The sequence below is a fragment of the Lutra lutra genome, chromosome 7, assembly GCF_902655055.1.
Source record: "Lutra lutra chromosome 7, mLutLut1.2, whole genome shotgun sequence".
In the NCBI taxonomy this organism is placed as follows: Eukaryota; Metazoa; Chordata; class Mammalia; order Carnivora; family Mustelidae; genus Lutra; species Lutra lutra.
In genome coordinates this window covers 109,745,513-109,768,083 of record NC_062284.1, presented here as the reverse complement: position 1 = coordinate 109,768,083, position 22,571 = coordinate 109,745,513, and the positions used below count along the sequence as shown (strand labels likewise).

Below are 22,571 nucleotides of genomic sequence, written 5' to 3'. Positions count from 1 at the left end.
TATTTTATATCCTTTCATATCGTCTTGCTTTTAAGTTCTTACCTTGCCATTACTTCATGTGAACAGATTTCTTGGTGTGGCTAAAATAACCAGGTTACTTTTAAGTGTCACTGTGAGAGATCTTGTACCTTTAAGGGCTGTAGAAGTGACATTTCCCTGTGACCCATAGACCTGGACCCCAAGATATTTGTTTTGCGGCACTCACCTTTTGTCTTTTCTGTGTCTACTGATATTAGAATCATCAAGTTGGAGTTATTAATCTAAAAACAGTCTGTATCTAAGTCTTATTTATTTATTTATTTGTTTATTTATTTTTAAAGATTTTATTATTTGAGAGACAGTGAGTGACAGGGAGAGTACAAGCTGGAGGAGACGCATAGGGAGAGGGAGAAGCAAGTTCCCCACTGAGCAGGGAGCCTGATGTGGGACTCAATCCCAGGACCCTGGGATCATGACCAGAGCCGAAGGCATACGCTTAACGACTGAGCCACCCAGGTGCCCTGTATCTAAGTCTTTTAATTATAAACTCAAATTCCCAAGAGAACTAGGCTCGTTTACATAGAGTTTGGATGGAGAGGTTAGATATTGTTATGGGGCTGGAGAAGGGAGTGTAAGTGAGGCAGGGACAGACAGAGTTAAATAACAATATTCTAAAAAAATAATTTCCTGTACCTGAGTTAAGATTTCATTTTAATTAGAATCAGTTATTTATAAACATTTTTGCATTATAAAAGAAAACTTATAAATTATGATGCTCAAAATTCAAATTCTGCTTATTTTTATTCCAAAAAGAAAAAAAATCTGAGATGTGAATATTTTGCTATTTTGAGAATCTGTGAAAATGTGACTTCTGCGCTACAGTTAAGATTTCTTCTTGTATACTTGCTATTAGAAGTCAAGTGTTTCTCACTTTAATCCTTAAAAGGGCTTTTCCCAAGCTGCAGACAATTATTTTCTCTTGCATCTACATTTCTGTGTTTTGAGATGTTGAATAATGAACCAGGTAGGTTCGCTGCACATATGCTGATGAACACAGTTAATTCAGACGACTCCATAAAGGTCAAACTAGTTATCTGCTTTTAAAAAATTGCATGCTTGTCTTATTTTAAATTTTTGAAGAAGTGATTACAGACATCATTTGTACATGGTTCAAATTATATACTTTAGCGTTGTTCAATCTATAGATTTTTGGATAAAATATAAATCCTTACAATCTGGTAATTTAGCCTCAACTCCAAATTCTCTCCCCATCTTCCTTCAAAGCTAAGTCTTGTTTATTCTTCCATCTTGTAATTTCTTTATCCTGTGCTTAATATTCCTTCCCGTGACAACTGCTCATAAAATTGTGCTCCTGGGCTGTGGCTGCCATTGAAGACCTGTTAGCTAACAATCTCTCACCTGCTTCAACCTCTGATTTTCTGTTATGTGGCTGTCAAAATAATCTTTCTAAAATATAACTTATCAGGCTAGCCTTCTCATTGAGACTGACTTTTTAAAATAAAAAAATATATATATATATATATATTTTTTTTTTTAATGGACTGACTTTTTAGCAACTTGGGGAGAAAACGTAGCTTCTAGGGTGACGGATGAGGCCATTTTGGTCTAATTTCCTTTCCCACCTGACTGGTGCCATTCCCATGCCCTACAGTGTTTTCACAGCATTCTCAGTTGCATGAAGATTCCTGGTACCTCCAAGTTCTCCTACTGGCAAGCTTCCTTGCTCACAACACATCTTTCTCTTCTTTCTAGTTGTCCTGTCTCTTGCTTCCTCATGTTCTTTCATTCTTTCCCTTATCGCCCTGGTCTGGATTCGGTACCTCTAATCTGGGCTCCTGCTGCATGCCTACATAGCATTCTTAGCCATTTCTGCTTTTATCCTCTACCTGTTTCACTCTCTGTCTGCACTGTGAGTGCTTGAAACAGCTTGCTAATTTTGTATCTCTGTCATCTGTGATAGGACTCCTTAAATGGGTTCTCAGCAAGGTTCAATTATCCAGATTAGCTAGCACTTTATTTTGCCATTAAGCTGTTTTCATCACTGTGTTTGTTTAGGGTACCCATGAAAACTATATTGTGTTCTGTTGCCATTTTCTTTATGTCCTATTTTGAAATACTGACTACCCTCTGTTTTGTTTTCCTCTAAATGCTTATAGTAAAGTGCATTTCCCTAAGATTCTAGCTTTAGCATAGATCTGTTATGGATTGAGAAAACAATTTCCTACTATTTATCAGGCACTTGGAACAAAGAGAATATGGTGGGCCAGATGTTAAATATAGCAAATCATTTAACACTCTTTAATAAAACATTCCTTCCTTATTCTTCATCAGGAACTCCCAGTATCAGGAAAGAATCTAATTTATACCGTGGTCATTGGCCATTGTAGGAAAACTTGAAATTATATCTATGGAAGGGGACTTTGCTTTGATTCCTGAAAATGGCATCACTTTCTCCATCAACTGGAATAAGTAGTTCTGCAAATCAGAATTAATTTTATTAGAAAATAAACATTTAAGAGTTAAAGGGGGCTTAAAAAAAGAGAAGAAAATTTGTAGTTAGTAACTGAGCCCCTCACCAGGCTTAAGTAAAATTTAAAATCCATGCATACATTTTTAATATTTTTTATCAAAAGTATATTTTTAAAAATGTACATCAGCCTCTTTGAGAGTTGTATTTAAGTACCAATAATCATCAAGTACTCATCATTTTACATGCATTATTATGTCAAATCATTTAATTAACTAAAGAGAGCACTTGCCGTGGTCATCTTACCAATGAAGAAGCCAAGCCTCTACCTTATCCGGTGATTCACCCCAGGTCATAACTATTTTTAAATAGAATTTTGAAATTATACAATTACTTGGTTTAATCCTGACAGAAAATATAGGGCCTATATTAATGTTCCTAATGTATTTCCTTTTCTTAAAAAAAAAAAAAAGATTTTCTAACACTGTCATACCAGTGTATATTATGAAATCCTTCACCAAATATTACCTGAGTATAAGATGGTTAATCAGCCATTAAGTATCTAAAAATATGGTCGCCATAGAGATGAGTTAACGACCAGGCAGGTGGTTAGGAGTAGGGAGAACGGGCTCAGAGTTATCTCAGGAGCCTTCGGAAATTAAGATGGGGATCTTAAGTTCTGCTTACAGGTCTTTCCTCTGGGTCCTGGAAGAGCTCAGAGTCCACCTTGTTGGTAGATATTAAAGTTGAAATGAGACTTTCAAGGATGCTTGGGGATTCCAAGAATGGCCACAGATCTTTGCTGTTTCTTCCTTGAAGAGAAGGACTTTATTTCTCCAATCCTTCCGTCAGTTCTGACCTTGTGACTTGTCTCAGTTTTTTCTGCTGAATCCTCCCCCCTTCCCTGCAGTGCTGATTTCTCTCGACAGGGTGGGGCTGCTTGACCTGCTGTCCTACTGTGCTTCTTTTTCCTGAGGTCATGACCTCCACTTATGGAAAGCTTCCTTCTGCATTTTCCCAACTGTCTTATATGTCCGATACATCAGTGTCTTGTTCCCACTCTCCTTCCCTGCCTTCATCCCTTATTGATGTTATGATACTCTATTTTTAAATCTGCTTAGAGCTCTTTGGCCCACTCTTTGTGTAAATAAAAATTTATAAGCTTAATCAGTGATTTTTTTTTTTTTAGTAGGTAAGAATTATTTGCTTCTCTGAACGTGTCTTCCAGTTTGTACCCATTATAATTTTTGAACTGAATGACGTTGGACATCACTGAAGATGGGCGGGCATCGATTCTAAAGGTTTTAAGAGGTTCTGTTCTAACACACCTATATAATTTCTTAATTTTCACACTTATCACTGTGTTCTTTCTGTTCTTTTCCTTTAAAACATTACTGTATGAAACTTGCTGTTGGTAATAGTCAAAGTCCATTAAAAATCATATAATTCTAAAACTCACAGTGTTCATTTATAAAGGAGTATTTTTAGGCATGTGTATTCATAGTAAAGTTTATGAGCCTAATGCAATAATTAATCATAGTGAAGCGCCGACTGATAAATACAGGTGAATACGAGGATTGTTTTCTGTAGAAGAATCATCAGATAGACCCATCACTGCACCCCACAGGAAACGACCTAAGTTTCGAATGCTGTTTATTTAGGGGTTCGTTGCCTATACTCATCGATGAATAACTGAGATGATTTTTATGCATTAAGTTTAATCCATTTCATTAACTTACCAAATAATGTGTTTCAAAATTTTTAAAAAGCTTTGGTTGTAAAACCAGCCCCTTTGGGGATCATAATCCCTAAACATACCATGGTCCGTATTGCTCCTTTAACTATGTTGTAACTCGTCATCTCTGTTTTGCCTTGACATTTTCCAGTTTCCTAGTCTGTGAATCTGAAACATTTGCGCCTGTTTTCCAATCCTGTTTCCTGTGGTTTTGAAGTGAAATACTTCATAAGACTTGATGCAAAGAACTGAGAAAATATAAATAGGACAAACAACAACTTTCATGTTGAGTGTGAGCTTTTCTACTAATTTTAGGGCTTTGGGGGAAGGTTAGTTTTCTCAAGCTCTAAAATGTTTATAGCTGAGACTACTTGCACCCAGTGAGAGCTGACCTAGAAACTAGCATCAAATATTCTGTAGCCACGAAGATGAACACGAGTTCCCGGCCCTGAAATGGTGCAGTTATTGGAAGACTCCACTCATAATCTCACAGCCTCGGTGTCATGTGCATAATAGTCCTTGAAGAAGGACATTCGCCAGCTCTACTGTGGCTGTGAAATTAACTGATTTACAAGACCCATCTTCCAGAAGAGCCATAAAAGTTTATTGTGAATTGAGCGACTAGAAGATGATAAAGACAACTGGATAAAGCAAACACACCTTAAAATCATTGATTAGATTAATATCCAATCGATATATTGTGTATCCTAATGGAAATTCTATGTCAGAAGACAGTTAGTATTGCTTATTATGTAATGTGAATTCCAACAGTTGGAACAGAATTATCCACATTTGTCAGTTTTTCTAGGTTTCTCTAAACTTTTTTTTTTTAAGATTCTTATTTATTTATTTGACAGAGATCACAAGTAGGCAGAGAGGCAGGCAGAGAGAGAGTAAGGGAAGCAGGCTTCCCGCTGAGAAGAGAGCCCGATTCGGGGTTCAATCCCAGGACTCTGGGATCATGACCTGAGCTGAAGGCAGAAGCTTTAACCCACTGAGCCACCCAGGTGCCCCCTCTAAACTTTTTTAAAGGGGAGAATCAAGGGATAAGTTTTATTTATGAGTCAACTGGTTGACTCAGTTAACTTTGCTGGTGCTTTTTAGTCTTTTAATGGAATTTGGAGTTGAGGCACTAGATTTTAAAGTCTTTTTCTTTTACATATGGCGTAGAAAAAATATTACCCAAAAATATAATTTGATGACTTTTAGTGGGCTTACTCTAGGGTTATAGGTACACAGAAACCTTGAGATTAGTTTTTGTTCATCTTGTTCTCTTAAGGGTTAAAAGAACAAATGCTGATTCAGGGTAAGTTAATCACTTGGTCTAAGTCACACCCTTACAGGTGGAGCCGCACATGTAACTTGGATCTCACATTTCCCAATTTGTTCTTCTATGTCTTTCTCTTCTTCTCCCCTTTTCTCATTCATATTTTTTTTTCAGTAAATATTTGTTGAACTCTTAAGATTTTTTATTTATTTTAGAGAGTGAGAGAGAGTACACAATGGGTAGGGGCAAAGGGAGAGGGGGAGAGGGGATCACAAGCAGAAGCCCCATGGAGCATGGGGGCCATCGAGGAGGCTCAATCTCATGACCCTGAGATCACAACCTGAGCCAAAACCAGAAATAGGATGCTTAATTGACTGCACCACCCAGGTGCCCCATGAGCTCTTAAACTATTCTCAGCATTGGATGTTGACATGAATGGATGAACCAGAGAAAATTCTCTGTCCTCATGAGTTTATATTCTAGCTTAATGCTATTCTTGTCACATCACAGGCTTTTTATTTACGCATGATACTAAAAAGATAAGTAATTTAAGTTTTTGGAGAGAAGTATGGTTAGAATTTTAATTTTAGCATATTTTAAAGTGGTCTATATTGGAAAGGGGAAGCTGATTTATATGTGGAGTATTTTTATCTATCAATGATGCATTCATCAATCAATGAATATTTATCCACTATTCTGTAGATCTATATACACATTTTTATAATATAATATATTTTTATAGATTTTTATTTATTTTATAGACAGAGATCACAAGTAGGCAGAGAGGCAGGCAGAGAGAGAGGAGGAAGCAGGCTCCCCACTGAGTGGAGAGCCCAATACGGGGCTCAATCCCAGGACCCTGGGACCATGACCCAAGCTGAAGGCAAAGGCTTTAACCCACTGAGCCACCCAGGTGCCCCAGTATAATGTAATAATTTTTATAAGTATTTCTCAGTTTCTTTATTTTTAATTGAAATATAATTAACATGTAGTGTAATATTAGTTTCAAATATCCAATACAATGAGTCCATATTTCTATACATTACTCAGTGCTCATTCAATGAATATGCGTATCATTAAATTTGGTACTTCTTATAATGCAGTTAGAATAAATACTTACAATTAGAATTACTTTTCTTTTTTTTAACCCACAACCTTTTTTTTTTTAAATTTTATTTTCTCAGTGTTCCAAGATTCACTGTTTATGTACCACACCCAGTGCTCCATGCAATACATGACCTCCTTAATACCTACCACCAGGCTCACCCAACTTCCCACCCTCCTCCCTGCCAAAACCCTGTTTGTTTCTGAGTCCACAGTCTCTCATGCTTTGTCTGCCCCTCCAATTATCCCCCAATTCACTTTTCCTTTCCTTCTCCTAGGGTCCTCCATATTATTCCTTATGCTCCACAAGTAAGTGAAACCATATGATAATTGACTCTCTCTGCTTCACTTATTTCACTCAGCATAATCTCCTCCAGTCCCATCCATGTTGATACAAAAGTTGGGTATTCATCCTTTCTGATGGAGGCAATATACTCCATTGTATATATGGACCATATCTTTTTTATCCATTCATCTGTTGAAGGGCATCTTGGCTCTTTCCACAGTTTGGCGATTGTGGCCATTGCTGCTATGAACTTTGGGGTACATATGGCCCTTCTTTTCACTACATCTGTATCCTTGGAGTAAATACTCAGTAGTGCAATGCAGGGTCATAGGGAAGCTCTATTTTTAATTTTTGTGGAATCTTTGCACTGTTTTCCAAAGTGGCTGCACCAACTTGCATTCCCACCAATAGTGTAAGAAGGTTCCCCTTTCTCCACATTCATTCCAACACTTGTTGGAAAGTGTTGTTACTGTCTTGTTAATTTTGGCCATTCTAACTGGTGGAAGTGGTATCTCAATGTAGTTTTGATTTGAATCTCCCTGATGGCTAATGATGAACATTTTTTCATGTGTCTGTTAGCCATTTGTATGTCTTCTTTGGAGAAGTGTCTTTCATGTCTTCTGCCCATTTTTTGATGTGATTATCTGTTTTTTGAGTGTTGAGTTTGAGAGGTTCTTTATAGATCTTGGATATCAGCCTTTTTTCTGTAGTGTCATTTGAGAATATCTTCTGCCATTCTGTGGGTTGCCTTTTGTTTTATTGACTGTTTCCTTTGCTGTGCGGAAGCTTTTTATCTTGATGAAATCCCAAAAGTTCATTTGCGCTTTTGTTTCCTTTGCCTTTGGAGACATGTCTTGAAAGAAGTTTCTGTGGCCGATTTTGAAGAGGTTACTGCCTATGTTCTCCTCTAGGATTTTGATAGATTCCTGCCTCAAATTGAGGTCTTTCAGCTATGTATAGAAGAATGAAACTTGACCATTCTCATACACAAAGGTAAACTTGAAATGAAATTACTTATTTAAAATTTAGAGAATGTCACTTACAGATTTCTGAAGTCGATGAATGACAGTGGAGGCCTCTAACCTTCCTAGGATGAATGCCTGGCTATCAGACAGTTGAGTTGTTGAACAGTGTCACTAACTAGAAGAAAATTCTGAAGTGTCCAGAAACAAATAAGATTGCTCAAGATGAATTATATATCCATTATGGTTATTTTATGCTGAGCATATGATTACATGATAGTTTTAACCACTTTCTCAATAATAGGCATGTTTTTCTGTTTCCATCCCAGAGTGATTCATGGTTCTCTAAGGATTTCCAAACTGCCTGTGTGGACAAGAGCCTGTAATGTTATTCCCTCAACCTCAATCTCTGTGCCTCTCTCTTTCTCTCATTTCTCTGATTACTGTTATCTTTTTTCTCTGCTTGTCTAGCTGGCCTGAAGTGTTATAAGATGCCTTTCTTCTACCTGTTTTCTTGTTAGTTCTGGCTTCAGTCTCCATGATGAGAGCAGATACTTCTTCACCTCTGTGGTTAGAGTGTCAAAAGCATAAGTCTTTGGCACAGTGCCTTCCAGAAGATCTTTCCTGCCTGGGTAGACTCCTTGTTTGTTCCACTCCCAAACTTTCCCTTTCCTGCAGGGCAATAGAGAATGCAGTTGAGGAGACTTCAGAAGCCAGGGGCTCTCATGCAACTGCCTCCACAGAAAGTCCTTTTGGCACTTCATCTCTGAGTGTTCCTTATCCCCACCTTGTCTGGGCAGCTAAGTACTCTGGATTTGGGGTGGTGAACTGTGGAGTTCAGGTCACCAGTGGCTGGTGCTCCAAAGTGAAGAGATGATTTCTGGGTAATTTGCAGATTAAAAAAAAAATCACTCTTCATGGAACTGTTGATAGCATAACAAACCTGAGTCTCCATGTGTTCCCCTGCTCAGCAACTTAAGCTTTATAGTTTTGATGGGGAGCACACCCCCCCACCCCTCTGGGCTGGGCCCTGAGGCCCTGCATAGAGTTTGGCTCAGGAGAGAGGGGAAGACATCCTCAGGTAATAAGTCATGGCGAGTATTCGTCTGCCTGGAGCACAAGACTTAGTTGCTGAATAATGTATGTTTAATATATGTCAAATCAGTTCCAGATTTATAAAGGCTGGAATAGTAGATCCTTATATAGTGCAATCTACTGTCATCTCTACAGAAGGAGCAGAAGAAAGAATGAAACTAAAAAGTCACCTTTGCTCCTTCGGTCAGAATGGGAAAAGTTATGATGGCAGAAGATAATGAAACTATTTGTTAAAATGAGATTTTTGGCTTCTCTGTTGGATTTTATTTATTCATACCACTTGGGATTTCCATCAAGAACTGAATTCAGGGTGATGTTACTTTACATATTATATGAAAGTGTTATGCATTGTTACACATATTTGAATGGGGTTGTCCACTCAGGTTCTAAATTATGCGAGTTGATCAATACCATATATGAAACTGCGTAAAAATAGTGATTAGGATAAGAACTAGTGTAGATAGTTGAATCCATATCTTATACTATTTTCCAGGGAAAGGTGATGTATTTGGAGACATCTTCTGGAAGGAAACCACCCTTGCTCACGCATGTGCCAATGTCCGAGCACTGACATACTGTGATCTCCACATCATCAAGCGAGAAGCCTTGCTCAAAGTCCTGGACTTCTATACAGCTTTTGCAAACTCCTTCTCAAGGAATCTCACTCTTACTTGCAATCTGAGGAAACGGGTATGTTGTATGAATCTTCTTGCCCTTATTAGTATATATAGGGTTAATATGTCATGCTCTATTAGCTGAGAAGTGCAAGACATGTTTCATTTTGCACTCGTAAGTTCTCATTCAAGTAAAGTGACATAATTTTCTCTCCCTTTCTTTATATTTTGTTTACTTTTTAAGGAGGGGATTCCAGAGTAGGTGGTTCAAGACTTGGATCTTTATAATTTAAGTGTAAAAGGAAAAACAGGGTCGAAGAGAAACAAACTGTGCTCTAACGTAATTAGTTCTTGGGGTTTATAATAACTGCCATAAAAATAACATGAGTGTCTCTTACTTTATTATGTGGATTTTCTTTTTTTTTTTTTTAGGTTGGTAAGGTTAATCCAGCTGGTTGCTTATTTTATATTCCTGACTATTTAAAAACCCTTTCTCATTTAATGATCAGTTCATAAGGCTTATGAACTTATCCCTGTGAATTCTTTCCAAGCACACTATCTTAAAAAAAATAATTAGCCACACTGACATATCCTACAAATAGGTATAGCAACTCCGAACTTTGCACTGCTACAGTAACTATAATATTCATGGCCATTTTCTTTTTTATTGATGAGTGTGACACAAATTTAATTTGCATAAAGAAATCTCCTAGCTATGATTTATAGGTCATTGGACATAGGCTAGGACTCTTTTATTGCCAAGAATGAAATACACATTTGGACAACGGCACTTAAGGAATTTCATCAAAGATGATTGCCTGTCTATGGTGAAGTATTTTGAAATAACAAGCTTTCCCTCCCACTGGCCCCCTAAATAGAACCTTCCCTTTGTTAACACAGAGGAGAAAAATCAAGCCAAGGTACAGATCAGCATCTCTACTATAGATATGAACAGTATCTACAGTATCTATTATACAAATCATTATAATTCCCTACTGGCTGGCAGGGGGGGGTGGTCTAGGAGAGGATAGGACTGCTGGAGGCATGCTCATACTAGCTGTGTTGTGACATGGGATCTATATTAGAATAGCATTTTCATTTTCTGTTTTTGTTCTAGTAAATGGGTATTGAGCATCCACAACCTGCTAGACAATGTGTAAAGAGTTTTCGCAAGCACAAAGACTAACTCGAGTCCCTATGCTGAAGATGTGAGTCCCTTTGCTTAAGCCAGGTGTGAACATTCTATTTTACACAATAAGTGAAACATATACTTGTACAAGTAACTGAAAGTTGAGGTTAGTGATGGATGTGGAAGAGGGCTGCCGATAGGAACTGACTGTGGAACTTTCTTGCTTATTCGTTAGGGAGCGTGGAGTCTCATCTAATTAGAAATATGTCTCCTTTGCTCTGTACTCTACCTTCCCCAATGACAAATTCCTCTTCTACAAGGCAGCCCGTTAGATACTTGAAACTCTTATATCTTGTTAAGTCTTCTCCAATATAAATTTTTCCAGCTCTGGAGTCTTCCCACATACCACAAGATTACCGAAACCCCTATCCATCATCATTATGGTCCTCAGGACATATCTTATTTGTCACTGTCCTCCTCGAAGCATGTTGTTTACACAGTATCTCATCTGATGTTTATAATATTCCTGTGGAATAAAGGACAGTTATTTTCCCTTCAAAACACATGAGGAAACTCCGGGCCAGAGGGATTAATTTCAAATCACAACTGATATATTCTCAGTGCAAGGTCTCCAGGAGGGATAATTAAGATAACTCACCAGCAGAAAATAAATTTTGGTTCTTCAGAATGAGTTTATCACAAAGCTCTCTCACCTCTTTTTATGTTCTCTTTTGCACATCTGAGCATGTGCACACCACACACACACACACACACACACAGAGTTATGAAGGCAGAGTGCACATATTTCTGATAAGAGAAGCTAGAGACAGAAAACTCTGTGTGTATGTTTTAAAGATTTTATTTATTTGTTTAGAGAGAGAAAGAGAGTGGGTGGGGGAAGGGAAAGGGAGAGACAATCTCCAACAAACTCTCTGTTGAGCACAGAGCCTTATATGGGGCCTGATCCTACAACCCTGAGATAATGACCTGAGCCGAAACCCAGAGTCGGACGTTCAACCGACTGTGCCTGCCTGGTGCCCCTGTGTGTGTGCTTTTTTAAACAGGACCCAGGGATGGGGCCCCCTCCCTTTGCAGGGGCTGGTGCACAAGTGACATCAAATGGCTGCTTCCCTTTATAACCTATTCCCTGTTACAACCTGTGTCACGTTTTTATTTTTTAATAATTCACCCATCCTCAAATGATGGATGGTCTCAATAACTTGGCAAAATGTGGGGATAGCTGTACTGTCAGTCAGTGTCACTTCATTCTCAGGAAAAGAAGAAGTATTCTCATAAAAAAAAAAAAAATACCCACTGAGAAGATATCCTCCAATGACTCGTGAGAATAACTACCCTTTTGAGAGCCTCTTTTATACCTATGCACTTGAACACATTTTCTATATAATAACTGACCTTATGAAATTTCAGTCACCCACAGATGAAGCACCTCATTCCCATTCCATTGACGAAGAGACTGACGTTGTGAGAATGGGAGAGCCAGGTGCCAAAGAAAGTATGCCTCAGGGTCTGGATTTGAATCCATCTCTCTCTGATTCTAAAATGCAGATCTTAGATGCTACCATGTTGCTTTAGCTTGCCAAAGTACTTGATTTTTTTTTTCCCACAACAATATTCCACAGACACACTCTCAACAATTTATAGTTTCTCATGCACACAGTTGCTTTCGCTTCGTTCCCCGTGCAGCTGTTAATAAAAGGGTATTTTGTTCTTATGGCTATTACAGCAAGCATTCTTGCATTGAATATGTTTTGGGAATTGGATATTTGTTGTGAGTTCTATGATCAAGACTGTGTCCTTAGTATGCTCTTGATACCTCATAGCTATCAGAACCTCTAATTAAGAGTGTGTTTCTAGTAAGCGGGGGGAGGGGGTTTGGAACCCAGATGCTCAGCCATCACAGATTACAGCTCTGTCCACATGAGCACGTGCAGTGTGGCTGGGTGGAGGGCTTAGCACAGTGCGGGATTCTTGGTGGTCGCCATTGTGGGAGATGTGGCAACACTTTAGCTGCCTGCCCTCCCGTCTCCATTACCGAAGAGTAAGAGATTTGTTATGCCAGCATAGTTCCCACTAACCATCCTTAAATTCCTCTCTATAAAAATTCTAGAACTAGAACTATAATTTCATGCAGTAACTACAGCAGGGGTTGGCAAACTTTCTGTGTCAAGGACCGTTCAGTAGATATTTTAGGATTTGGGGGCCACAGAACCTCTGTCTCAACTACTCAAGCTTGCCATTGTGTGAAAGCAGCTGTCTTAGCTCAGGGTACCCTCACAAAATACTGTAGGCTTGAACAACAGGAATTTATTCCCCACAGTTCTGGAGGCTGAGAAGTCCAAGATCAAGGTGCTGGACCCAATTGGGTACCCCAGGGAGGACTCTTTTCTTCCTGGCTTGCAGACCTTTGCCTTCTCGCTGTGGCCTCACTTGGGCTGTGTGTGAGGGAGAGAGAAAGGGAAGGAGAGAGGCAGGGAGGGAGTGAGAGAGAGAGAGAGAGAGGTGGGGGGAAGAGACAGAGAAGGAAAGCTATTTCTCTAGTATGGCTTCTGATTAGGGCAGTAATCTCATCATGAGGACTCTACCCTCAGGGCCTCATCAAAACCTAATTAACTCCCAGAACCTTTTCTTCAGATATCATCACAGTGGGAGATTAGGGCTTTAAGATATGAATCTGGGGGGAATACAATTCAGTTCGGGGCAGCAGCCAAAAAGAGTATGTAAGCAACTGAGCAGAACTGTGCTTTAGTAAAACTTTACATAAACAAGTGGCTCGCACAGGCCATGTGTCCATGGCTGAAAGGAGAAGACGGGAAGTTAGCTAGGGAGCCCACGAGTCTGCACACAGAGTTCTAGTACGCTTGTATTAGAAAGCAGATCTACCACTTGTCACTCAGAGGTGATCATGAAGTGGAAAAGGCCATCCAGCAGAGGCGGCTGCAAGAGCCAGGTCATAACAGCCACGAGGTGGGCCAGGTGCACGTGGCCATGGAAGACTGGAGTTCGCATCACCTGTAAGGGGACGGCTGCTGCTCAGTCCGCTTGCACACTGCCTTGGTGGAATGCCAGCCCAGTGTGGCTTGGTCTGTGTATTTTTTTTTAACCCGGAGAAGCAAGAAGTACACATTTTTAGGCATAAATCACATTAGTTTGGTAACTAATTTGCTTTATTTATTTATTTATTTATTTATTTATTTATTTATTTAAAGAATATGGTCAAATAGGGGCGCCTGGGTGGCTCAGTTGGTTAAGTGGCTGTCTTTCGGTTCAGGTCATGATTCCAGGGTCCTGGGACTAGGCCTCACATCAGGCTCCCTGCTCAGCAGAGAGCCTGCGTCTTTCTCTTCCTCTGCCTGCCTGTGAATTTGCATAAGAAAAATTACTACATCTATTACATCTTTATTTTCTTTAATTTCTAAGTGAAATGTAGCTTTTCCTTCCATTATGAAGGTTGGGACCAAACTACAGTATTAGTAGAAGTACCAAAAGAAACCATAGATATTTTCATATTACATTGTTTGTTGAAGTACTTAGGCTCAATAATTATTGTAGTTATTATAGATGTGCTCCTAAGATGACATTATTTATTGTGTTAATGAAAAAAAAGTACATAGATTACTATTTTGTGAATTATTTTTTTGAACAAATTTTAAAAACTTATTTGAGAGAGAGAGAGCATGTGAGAGCATGAGTGCAGGGAGAGGCAGAGCGGGAGGGAGAAGCAGACTCCCCCGCTGAGCAGGAAGCCTGTTTCAGGGCTCGATCCCACGACCCTGGGCCTGAGCTGAAGGCAGACGCTTAATCAACTCAGCCACCCAGGCACCCTACTATTTCATGAATTATTTTTTAATATTTTGGTAACTGGATTTCATTATAATGTTTTTCATTTGCAGTACTATGTATTCTATTTTGTGCATTTAAAGCAACTTTTCTGAATTGAGGGCTGTTCTACAGGTTTTACTAGACCGCTGGAGACTACTATTCCCTGTATGACAGTCAGAAACTAAACTCAGTTGAGCAAAAGGACTGGTTCGTGTAGTTTTTCAGTAATCAGAACACAGTTCCATAGTTTTCAATAAGTTTAAACATATTCAGATAAGGAGAGCAACACAGGAAGGTTGACTCACTTGTTCACTTTATGTATTTATTTACTTAATAGAAAATACAATTTGCTGGAATAACAAAAATGATGTTTCTCAAGCTGAAGACCAAGCCTCAGGTGCAGATCTGAAGAGGCAGGGGGCACATGCAGCCCAGGTGATATCTATATTTTAAAGGATTTTAATCAGATTTTTAAAGTAATAGTGCACTTCTGCTCATTCTGCCGAGCTGTGATGCAATGGAGTTTATCATCTGTGTAAAAAGAGTTAACATAGCAGGTCTGACTGCTGTGCTTTGGAAGACCTGCTTATGAAGAGGGGCCCTTGGCTGGCTTCTGGGAACCTGGGTTTCGGGAGGGTTCCTGCCAGGCCGGTGAGTGGGAGTGCCTCACTGTGCCCACACTGTTTATTCAAACAGTGTGGTCTGTGCTAAACATGTACTTATAGCTACATTAAGTGTGATTGGGGTTTTGAGTTATTTCTAAATATTTCCTCCTCTTTCAAGCTAGTGTGAACATATTTTCCTCCAGATGGACTATTTAGATAAGAGGAGTATGGAGTTTTATTTCTATTTTTGGTACCTCTTCTGACAAGACCCTTTGACAAAGTGTGGCTCAGAAGGTATTGGTGGGCTCAGTGGCTATCAGTATATATCGTTTATGGCCTACAAACCTAGGGGGCATGGAGTTAAAAGACCCAGTGCCTGGTCTCTGGGGGCTTGTAGTCTAGCAAGAGAGTCAAATAAATCCTAACAGTCTGATAAGTGCTGTGTCAGAGTTACATTCAGGGTACATGGTGGAGAGACGGGGGGAGGGGAAAGGAGTCCACCTAGCTCAGGGAGGACGCAAGGAGACATTTTAGGAGGTGATGATGACACTGGCATTAGGATTTCATTTTTTTTTTTTTTAAAGATTTTATTTATTTGTCAGAGAGAGAGGAGAGCGAGCGAGTACAGGCAGACAGAATGGCAGGCAGAGGCAGAGGGAGAAGCAGGCTCCCCGCCAAGCAAGGAGCCCGATGTGGGACTCGATCCCAGGACGCTGGGATCATGACCTGAGCCGAAGGCAGCTGCTTAACCAACTGAGCCACCCAGGCGTCCCTAGGATTTCATTTTAAGCAGAATAATGTTCTGGAGGAAGGAAGGATCTTGTAGGTGACCTGGTCCAACTTACTTTCTTTGCAGTTGAGAAAACCAAGACCCAGAGAATTGAATGACTTGCTCAAGATTGCTTAGCAAATTAGCATCAGAGCTGGGATGGGAATCCAAGTCCTTTGAATTCCGTGCTGCTGGGATTTTTTTTGCCAGTTAGCCTCATTGGCAAGCCCTGTGTAGAAGATTGTGAGTAAAATGCAACACTTGATTGTGTTCATTTTTCACAGGGAAAAAGGAAGATAGATGGCATGAGCTTGCATGTGATTCACAGATTGATTTTAATGTCTTTCACGCCATGATTCGGGATAAAACTAACAGCAGAGCCCCCAAACCAAGCTGTAGGCAGTGTTCAGACTTGTGAACAGGACTCCCCATGTCAGCACGGGCCAGTGTGCATGGTATGGCCACAGCAGGTATGTCACTGGCATTGTGAAGGGTCTCTTTTTAGTAAAAGCATGTAAGTTACATATCAGTCCTGTTCGAGAGGTATAAATAAGATGAAATACTGCCTTGCTGATAATGCTGTGGTTGTGATCCATTCTCTGCTTTCTTGTCGGTACTTTTAAGAACTGTAATGGCTGCTGCACCATTTAGGATAAACATAGATAAAAAGAAAACTTCCCACATTAAACAAAACTTCCCATTTTTTTCCCCCATCTTTGTGTTTTGAGTTATTTTCTTAAGGGTCTAGTATTTTCACATTAGAAATTACAAAAAATATATTGACAAGTTGACTGCTCAAAGTGTTACTTATTAGTGTGAAAACTGTTCATTGATGATAAAAGGGGGAGAGGGAGAGGAAGGTAGAATGACTGGAAAAAAGAAATAAAAGAATAACAAGTATTTCCACATAGAATTGGGAAAATATGAGACCTGACAGCAGGAGGCGGGGAGGGAATGAGCTGGTACTGAGAATGACTCGTTAGGAATGAGAAACAAGATTGCCATGTGGTCAATTCCAAAAATGCAAATGAAGAGATTGCTAACTGAAATTTGAAAAGAAAAAAAAAAGTAGTTAAGATTGCCCGATGTCAATAGGACCGAAAATTGGGTAATATACTGAGCTTCCCTCTTAAAAGCCGTGTCTATTATATTAATGAGTGTGAACCCCTCTTGTGGTTCACGTTGAGTGGTCACGGCCAGGGGACTATGTGTCTTTTCATTCCGTGGCTCTGGTGAATTTGTTGCTGGTGTTGTGAAAATGTCTAAGCCAAATGGCTCCGGAGACAATGTTTCTCATATATCTACTACTGCAATGGAGCAGATCCCCTTGGACATTGATCAAAAGTGATGCCACACTGACACTTGCCCTCAGTGGTGGTCTCAAAGAAACATTGCCATGGAGACCCATCTTGCTCCTGGTTTATACTCTTTTTTATCTAACATCTCGATGCCCTTTAGTTCAGATGCAAGCCAATTCAGGATCTGTTAATGATATTAATGTATCCCTTGTATTAATCTGCTCAGAGTGCCATAACAAAATAACACAGACTGGGTGGTTAAAACGAAAGGTATTGTCTGACAGTCTGGGGGCCAGAAGTCCAAGACCACAGTGCCAGCAGGGTTGGTGTCTGGTATCCTTGCGTTGCAGGTGGCGCCTTCTTACTGTGTGCTCATCTGGCCTTTCCTTTGTGCGTGCATGTGAGGAAAGAAAGAATGAGCTCTCTCGTGTGCCCTCTTATAAGAACCTTAATCCCGATAGAGCAGAGACCCAACCTTATGACTTCATTTAACCATACTGTTTAATTAGAAGCCATATCTCCAGGTATATCCACACTGGGAGTGGGAGCTTAAACACATGAATTTTTTTGTTGTTGTTTTAAATTAAATGTGTAGGAGCAACTTTGAGAAGTATTCTAAAACCAAAACTTAGAGCTGAACTAGGTCTGTGTTACTGGAGACACGTAGCAGCATCAACATTCAGTACCGATTTTTATTAATATTTACGTCAGGCATCATTATCAATACTAGCAAAACATTCTTGGGCTCCTACAGTGATTTAAGAAGGGGTTTCCATTTAAACAGAAAATTTCCCCCAAGAATGATGAATACACATTGTAAATTGGAAAAACAGAATATAGAGGTACTTCTCCCTCTACCATATCAGGCCAGCATCCTTTTCCACAAATGGCCCTATTCTTAGTAGAGGGTCATAGAAGCCAGCTGGCCATATTATGGGTAATGGGAGTGCCTGTCCTGTATTGTAAGGTTACAAGAGAAAGAAATACTGGGTTAGGTTCACTCTTGCAATAGCACAGGCTCGGGGCTCAGTAAATGCTTTTCTGTCCAGAAAGCATTCTTATTCTGGTGAATCCATTGGCACACAGTGTCTTTCTTTCTGTAGGCAGGGAAGCATCTTTGTAACAAATTACCTTTTATGGATGGAAAACAGACTAGAATCGGAGAGCGAATGGGCTTTGAATCCTTGCACGGTGGATGCGTGTCGCCGACTACGTGTCTCTCAGAGGTCGTCCTGGCATCTTTGAAGAAGGGCTCTAGGATTGTCATAAGGGTGTGTCAACTTCACTCCCTTCTTTTCTTCCCCTTTTCTCCCATAGCAGCTGGAACAAAATATGGGAGTGCCTTCTTGCCACAAACCTTTAACTTTTGTCATCCCATTAAAAAGACATCACTCAAACACTGTCCACACTTGGAACAAAAGCTCATACGGTCTCCACAGAAGTCCGAAGTGTTCATTAGACTCGGTGCTTCTCTCATAGGGTCCTTTGGTTTCCTACAGACATTTTTGTTTTTTCAGCTCAACAGTGAGCTCCTCAAAGTAGGTATTTTCTGTGATCTCTTTATTGCCAATGAGCAGAATAGTGCCTGCTGTGTCATTGAATGGGTGAGTCGGTGAATGAAGGAAAAGGAAGCAGACCAACCGGCCAGCACGGTTTTGATCCTCACTGACTGGAATAATCACTGTCGTCCAGAAAAACAAATGATACCCTTGACCATTTTGGCAAAGAGCCTTATGAGATAGGATTATGCAAAGGGCCATTACTAATTAGTGTTAAAACACAATTAGAGTTAACGTCCAGCTGCAGCTTTGAGCCACACATGCCTGCAGATTCCGCACAAGGCAGCCGTCTCTGCAGCCTTTTCAGAGCACAGCAATCTTGACTTCATCGTGTGAATTTAGACCACCTGATGTCAGGGGACTTGGAAGAACAAACTTGTTTTCTCAGTTTCCTTTGAAGAATCTGCATACGCCCTTGGATCTGAGCAGGGGGCAGTTAGAATTTTCATTCCCTTCACTGATCATCAGGCTTGCAAATTCACTGCGAACTCCTGGACTGCATCTCTGCGCCCTTCTGGGCTGTGGCTTGTAGCAGTTGCCCCTCCAAACTGATGGAGCTCGCTGCCTTGCAGTTTTCACACTGCACAGGCTGTCTCATTTGAGCTTCAAGTCCACACTGTAAGGAAGGGAGCTAGGAGCGACGAGGGGACTTGCTCGTGGCCACCCGGCTCATCTGATTGCTGCTCTGTTGTTCCAGCCTCCGTGTCTCAGCTCCAAGCTGGCTCACGTTCCACTGATGATGGTTATAAGAGGCCGACTTTCAGCAAATTCCAGAAGTTTATCATATGCATTTAGAGGAAGCAGAGACTTCATTATGCAGTCTTTTGATTCCTTAAGCTGCTTCTATTCAGGGCTCTCTTGATCTGCTTCCAGATCTGCTTCCAGAATAAAATCTTTTCCACATTTAGTTACCAGGACGTAGGTTCACAGATCCCTCAGTCTTCACTGATGCCTCCAGAGCACTATTTAAGGACAGAGTTTCTCAAGTTTCACCCCGGGGTGGGGGGGTGTGGTGGGGAGCAGGATTCCATCATTTATCTACATATTGGACAGTAGATTATACAGTCTGTTTGATAGCTCCTATTTTCCAAACTAGAGTTTATTTTTATTGTAAGAAAATATGTATTCTAATAGTAAATGAGGGGCATGAATAAGCCTTTAGTATAGTCAGAAGAGTATTTAACTAACATAAGAAGGTAGGTATTTTATAGATCAGTTTTTCTTGGGAATCTTCAAAGTAGCCAACCGTCCACTTGAAAAATTTGTTTTTATTTTAGGGCTGAATCCTGCCTGACAATAGTGCCTTTTTAGGGTCATCATAGCTGGATACCAGCTGTTCATTCCATGTATCTACCACTTCTTAATAACCATTACTCTTTGATGAGGGGCTTCCAGAAGCACAGGGCTTTCATACCATCTTCATTGAAAGGAAAACTCTCCTTTGAATGAACAAAGCAAGGATTTCTATTAGTAGTAAGACTGAAATGTATATAATGGTTGCTTCCCTAGTTCCTTTTGGTACTGATTTGAATTTTGAATACATGCAATTTTCCCTATACTACTTTCTTATGTATCTTTTTCCTTCTCTGTTGTGGAGAAAGAAATCAATGGATCACCTCTGTCATTGTCTATATAGTATACATATATGTGTATAGATAGATAGATGTACATATATATGAAAAACACAAAATATATGATATATAATAAGTGTGTATTTTACATACATGTTACATATATTTATTTTACATATGTGTGTGTGTATCAACACACACACACACACACACAGAGTTTGGATCTGTTCACAGATCTGTATTTCAGTATATTTTCAGGCAGAGCTCTTTTGTCGGGGGTGGGGTCCTCCCTCCCCGGTCCCCAAGATAACATCTAAATTTGATTACATAGTTTGTCCCTGTAGGGATTTCTTGCCTTCACTTTTTTTTTTTTTAATTTTATTTTTAATAAACATATATTTTTATCCCCAGGGGTACAGGTCTGCGAATCGCCAGGTTTACACACTTCACAGCACTCACCATAGCACATACCCTCCCCAATATCCATAACCCCACCCCCCCTGTTTGGTTTCACACCCAGCCTCTTCCACTCTCCATCCCTCCCCAGCAAACTTTGGGCACATGGCCGGTCTGGTCAGGGTCTGAACTGGGACAGGTTTTGGTAAATGCCAAATATGGGGGTAGCTGGGGAGGGGGTCAGAGTGCCATGGGACACTGCTTCCCCTCTCCTCAGTTGTAGCCCTCAAGGCAGCAAGGATGGGAAGGGTGTTGCCATTCTTTCCAGGAGCGGAAGACTTTCTGGTATAGAGTTTTCCCTTGGGTGGCCTTCTGCCTGTGTGGACTGGCTACCAGTGAGGGGCTCTATGGGGTTATCCTGGCTCTGGGGAAAGGGAAAGAACCTTTAGTCCAGCTCTCTGCTGGCTCTGGCCTGCCTTCCATGCCTTTGGTTCAGGCACTATGTCTTGTACTTTAAAAAAGGTCTCTGGGATCTCTTCCTTCCTTGATGGTGTTTGAGGTCCAAGATGATCCCTGCTGTTTACTGTTTTATGGGTTTATACATTGTGTCTAACAATAAAGAGGGGGAAAAAAAAAAAAACAACCCAACCCCCCTCCCCCCATCAACCCTCAGTTTGTTTTGTGAGATTAAGAGTCACTTATGGTTTATCTCCCTCCCAATCCCATCTTGTTACATTTATTCTTCTCCTACCCCCTCAACCCCCCATGTTGCATCTCCTCTCCCTCATATCAGGGAGATCATATGATAGTTGTCTTTCTCCAATTGACTTATTTCCCTAAGCATGATACCCTCTAGTTCCATCCACGTCGTCGCAAATGGCAAGATTTCATTTCTTTTGATGGCTGCATAGTATTCCATTGTGTATATATACCACATCTTCTTTATCCATTCGTCTGTTGATGGACATCTAGGTTCTTTCCATAGTTGGCTATTGTAGACATTGCTGCTATAAACATTCGGGTGCACGTGCCCCTTCGGATCACTACGTTTGTATCTTTAGGGTAAATACCCAGCAGTGCAATTGCTGGGTCATAGGGTAGTTCTATTTTCAACATTTTGAGGAACCTCCATGCTGTTTTCCAGAGTGGTTGCACCAGCTTGCATTCCCACCAACAGTGTAGGAGGGTTCCCCTTTCTCCGCATCCTCGCCAGCATCTGTCATTTCCTGACTTGTTAATTTTAGCCATTCTGACTGGTGTGAGGTGATATCTCATGGTGGTTTTGATTTGTATTTCCCTGATGCCGAGTGATATGGAGCACTTTTTCATGTGTCTGTTGGCCATCTGGATGTCGTCTTTGCAGAAATGTCTGTTCATGTCCTCTGCCCATTTCTTGATTGGATTATTTGTTCTTTGGGTGTTGAGTTTGCTAAGTTCTTTATAGATTTTGGACACTAGCCCTTTATCTGATATGTCATTTGCAAATATCTTCTCCCATTCTGTCAGTTGTCTTTTGGTTTTGTTCACTGTTTCCTTTGGTGTGCAAAAGCTTTTGATCTTGATAAAATCCCAATAGTTCATTTTTGCCCTTGCTTCCCTTGCCTTTGGTGATGTTCCTAGGAAGATGTTGCTGCGGCTGATGTCGAAGAGGTTGCTGCCTGTCTTCTCCTCAAGGATTTTGATGGATTCCTTTCTCACATTGAGATCCTTCATCCATTTACCTGACGATTTGCCTTCACTTTTTGAACTTAATTCAGTGACCCGGCTTTTTCTGTCCTCTCAGGAGCCTGAGAAAATATTGAACTCAATAGACATGTATTCAAAAGGTTTCCATGCTGATTCTGAGAAGTAGCTTTTGTAACACTTTACAACAG

General features: G+C 40.3%; 1 protein-coding gene across 1 annotated transcript in view; it reads left to right on the top strand.

Moving 5' to 3' along the window:
• KCNH5 (potassium voltage-gated channel subfamily H member 5) overlaps nucleotides 1-22,571 on the top strand; it is a 336,334-nt gene that overhangs the window by 266,693 nt on the left and 47,070 nt on the right. The window contains exon 10 of the mRNA XM_047739277.1: nucleotides 9,410-9,606. Within this exon, the coding sequence (XP_047595233.1) occupies nucleotides 9,410-9,606 (197 nt within the window). The remainder of the gene's footprint in view (nucleotides 1-9,409; nucleotides 9,607-22,571) is intronic.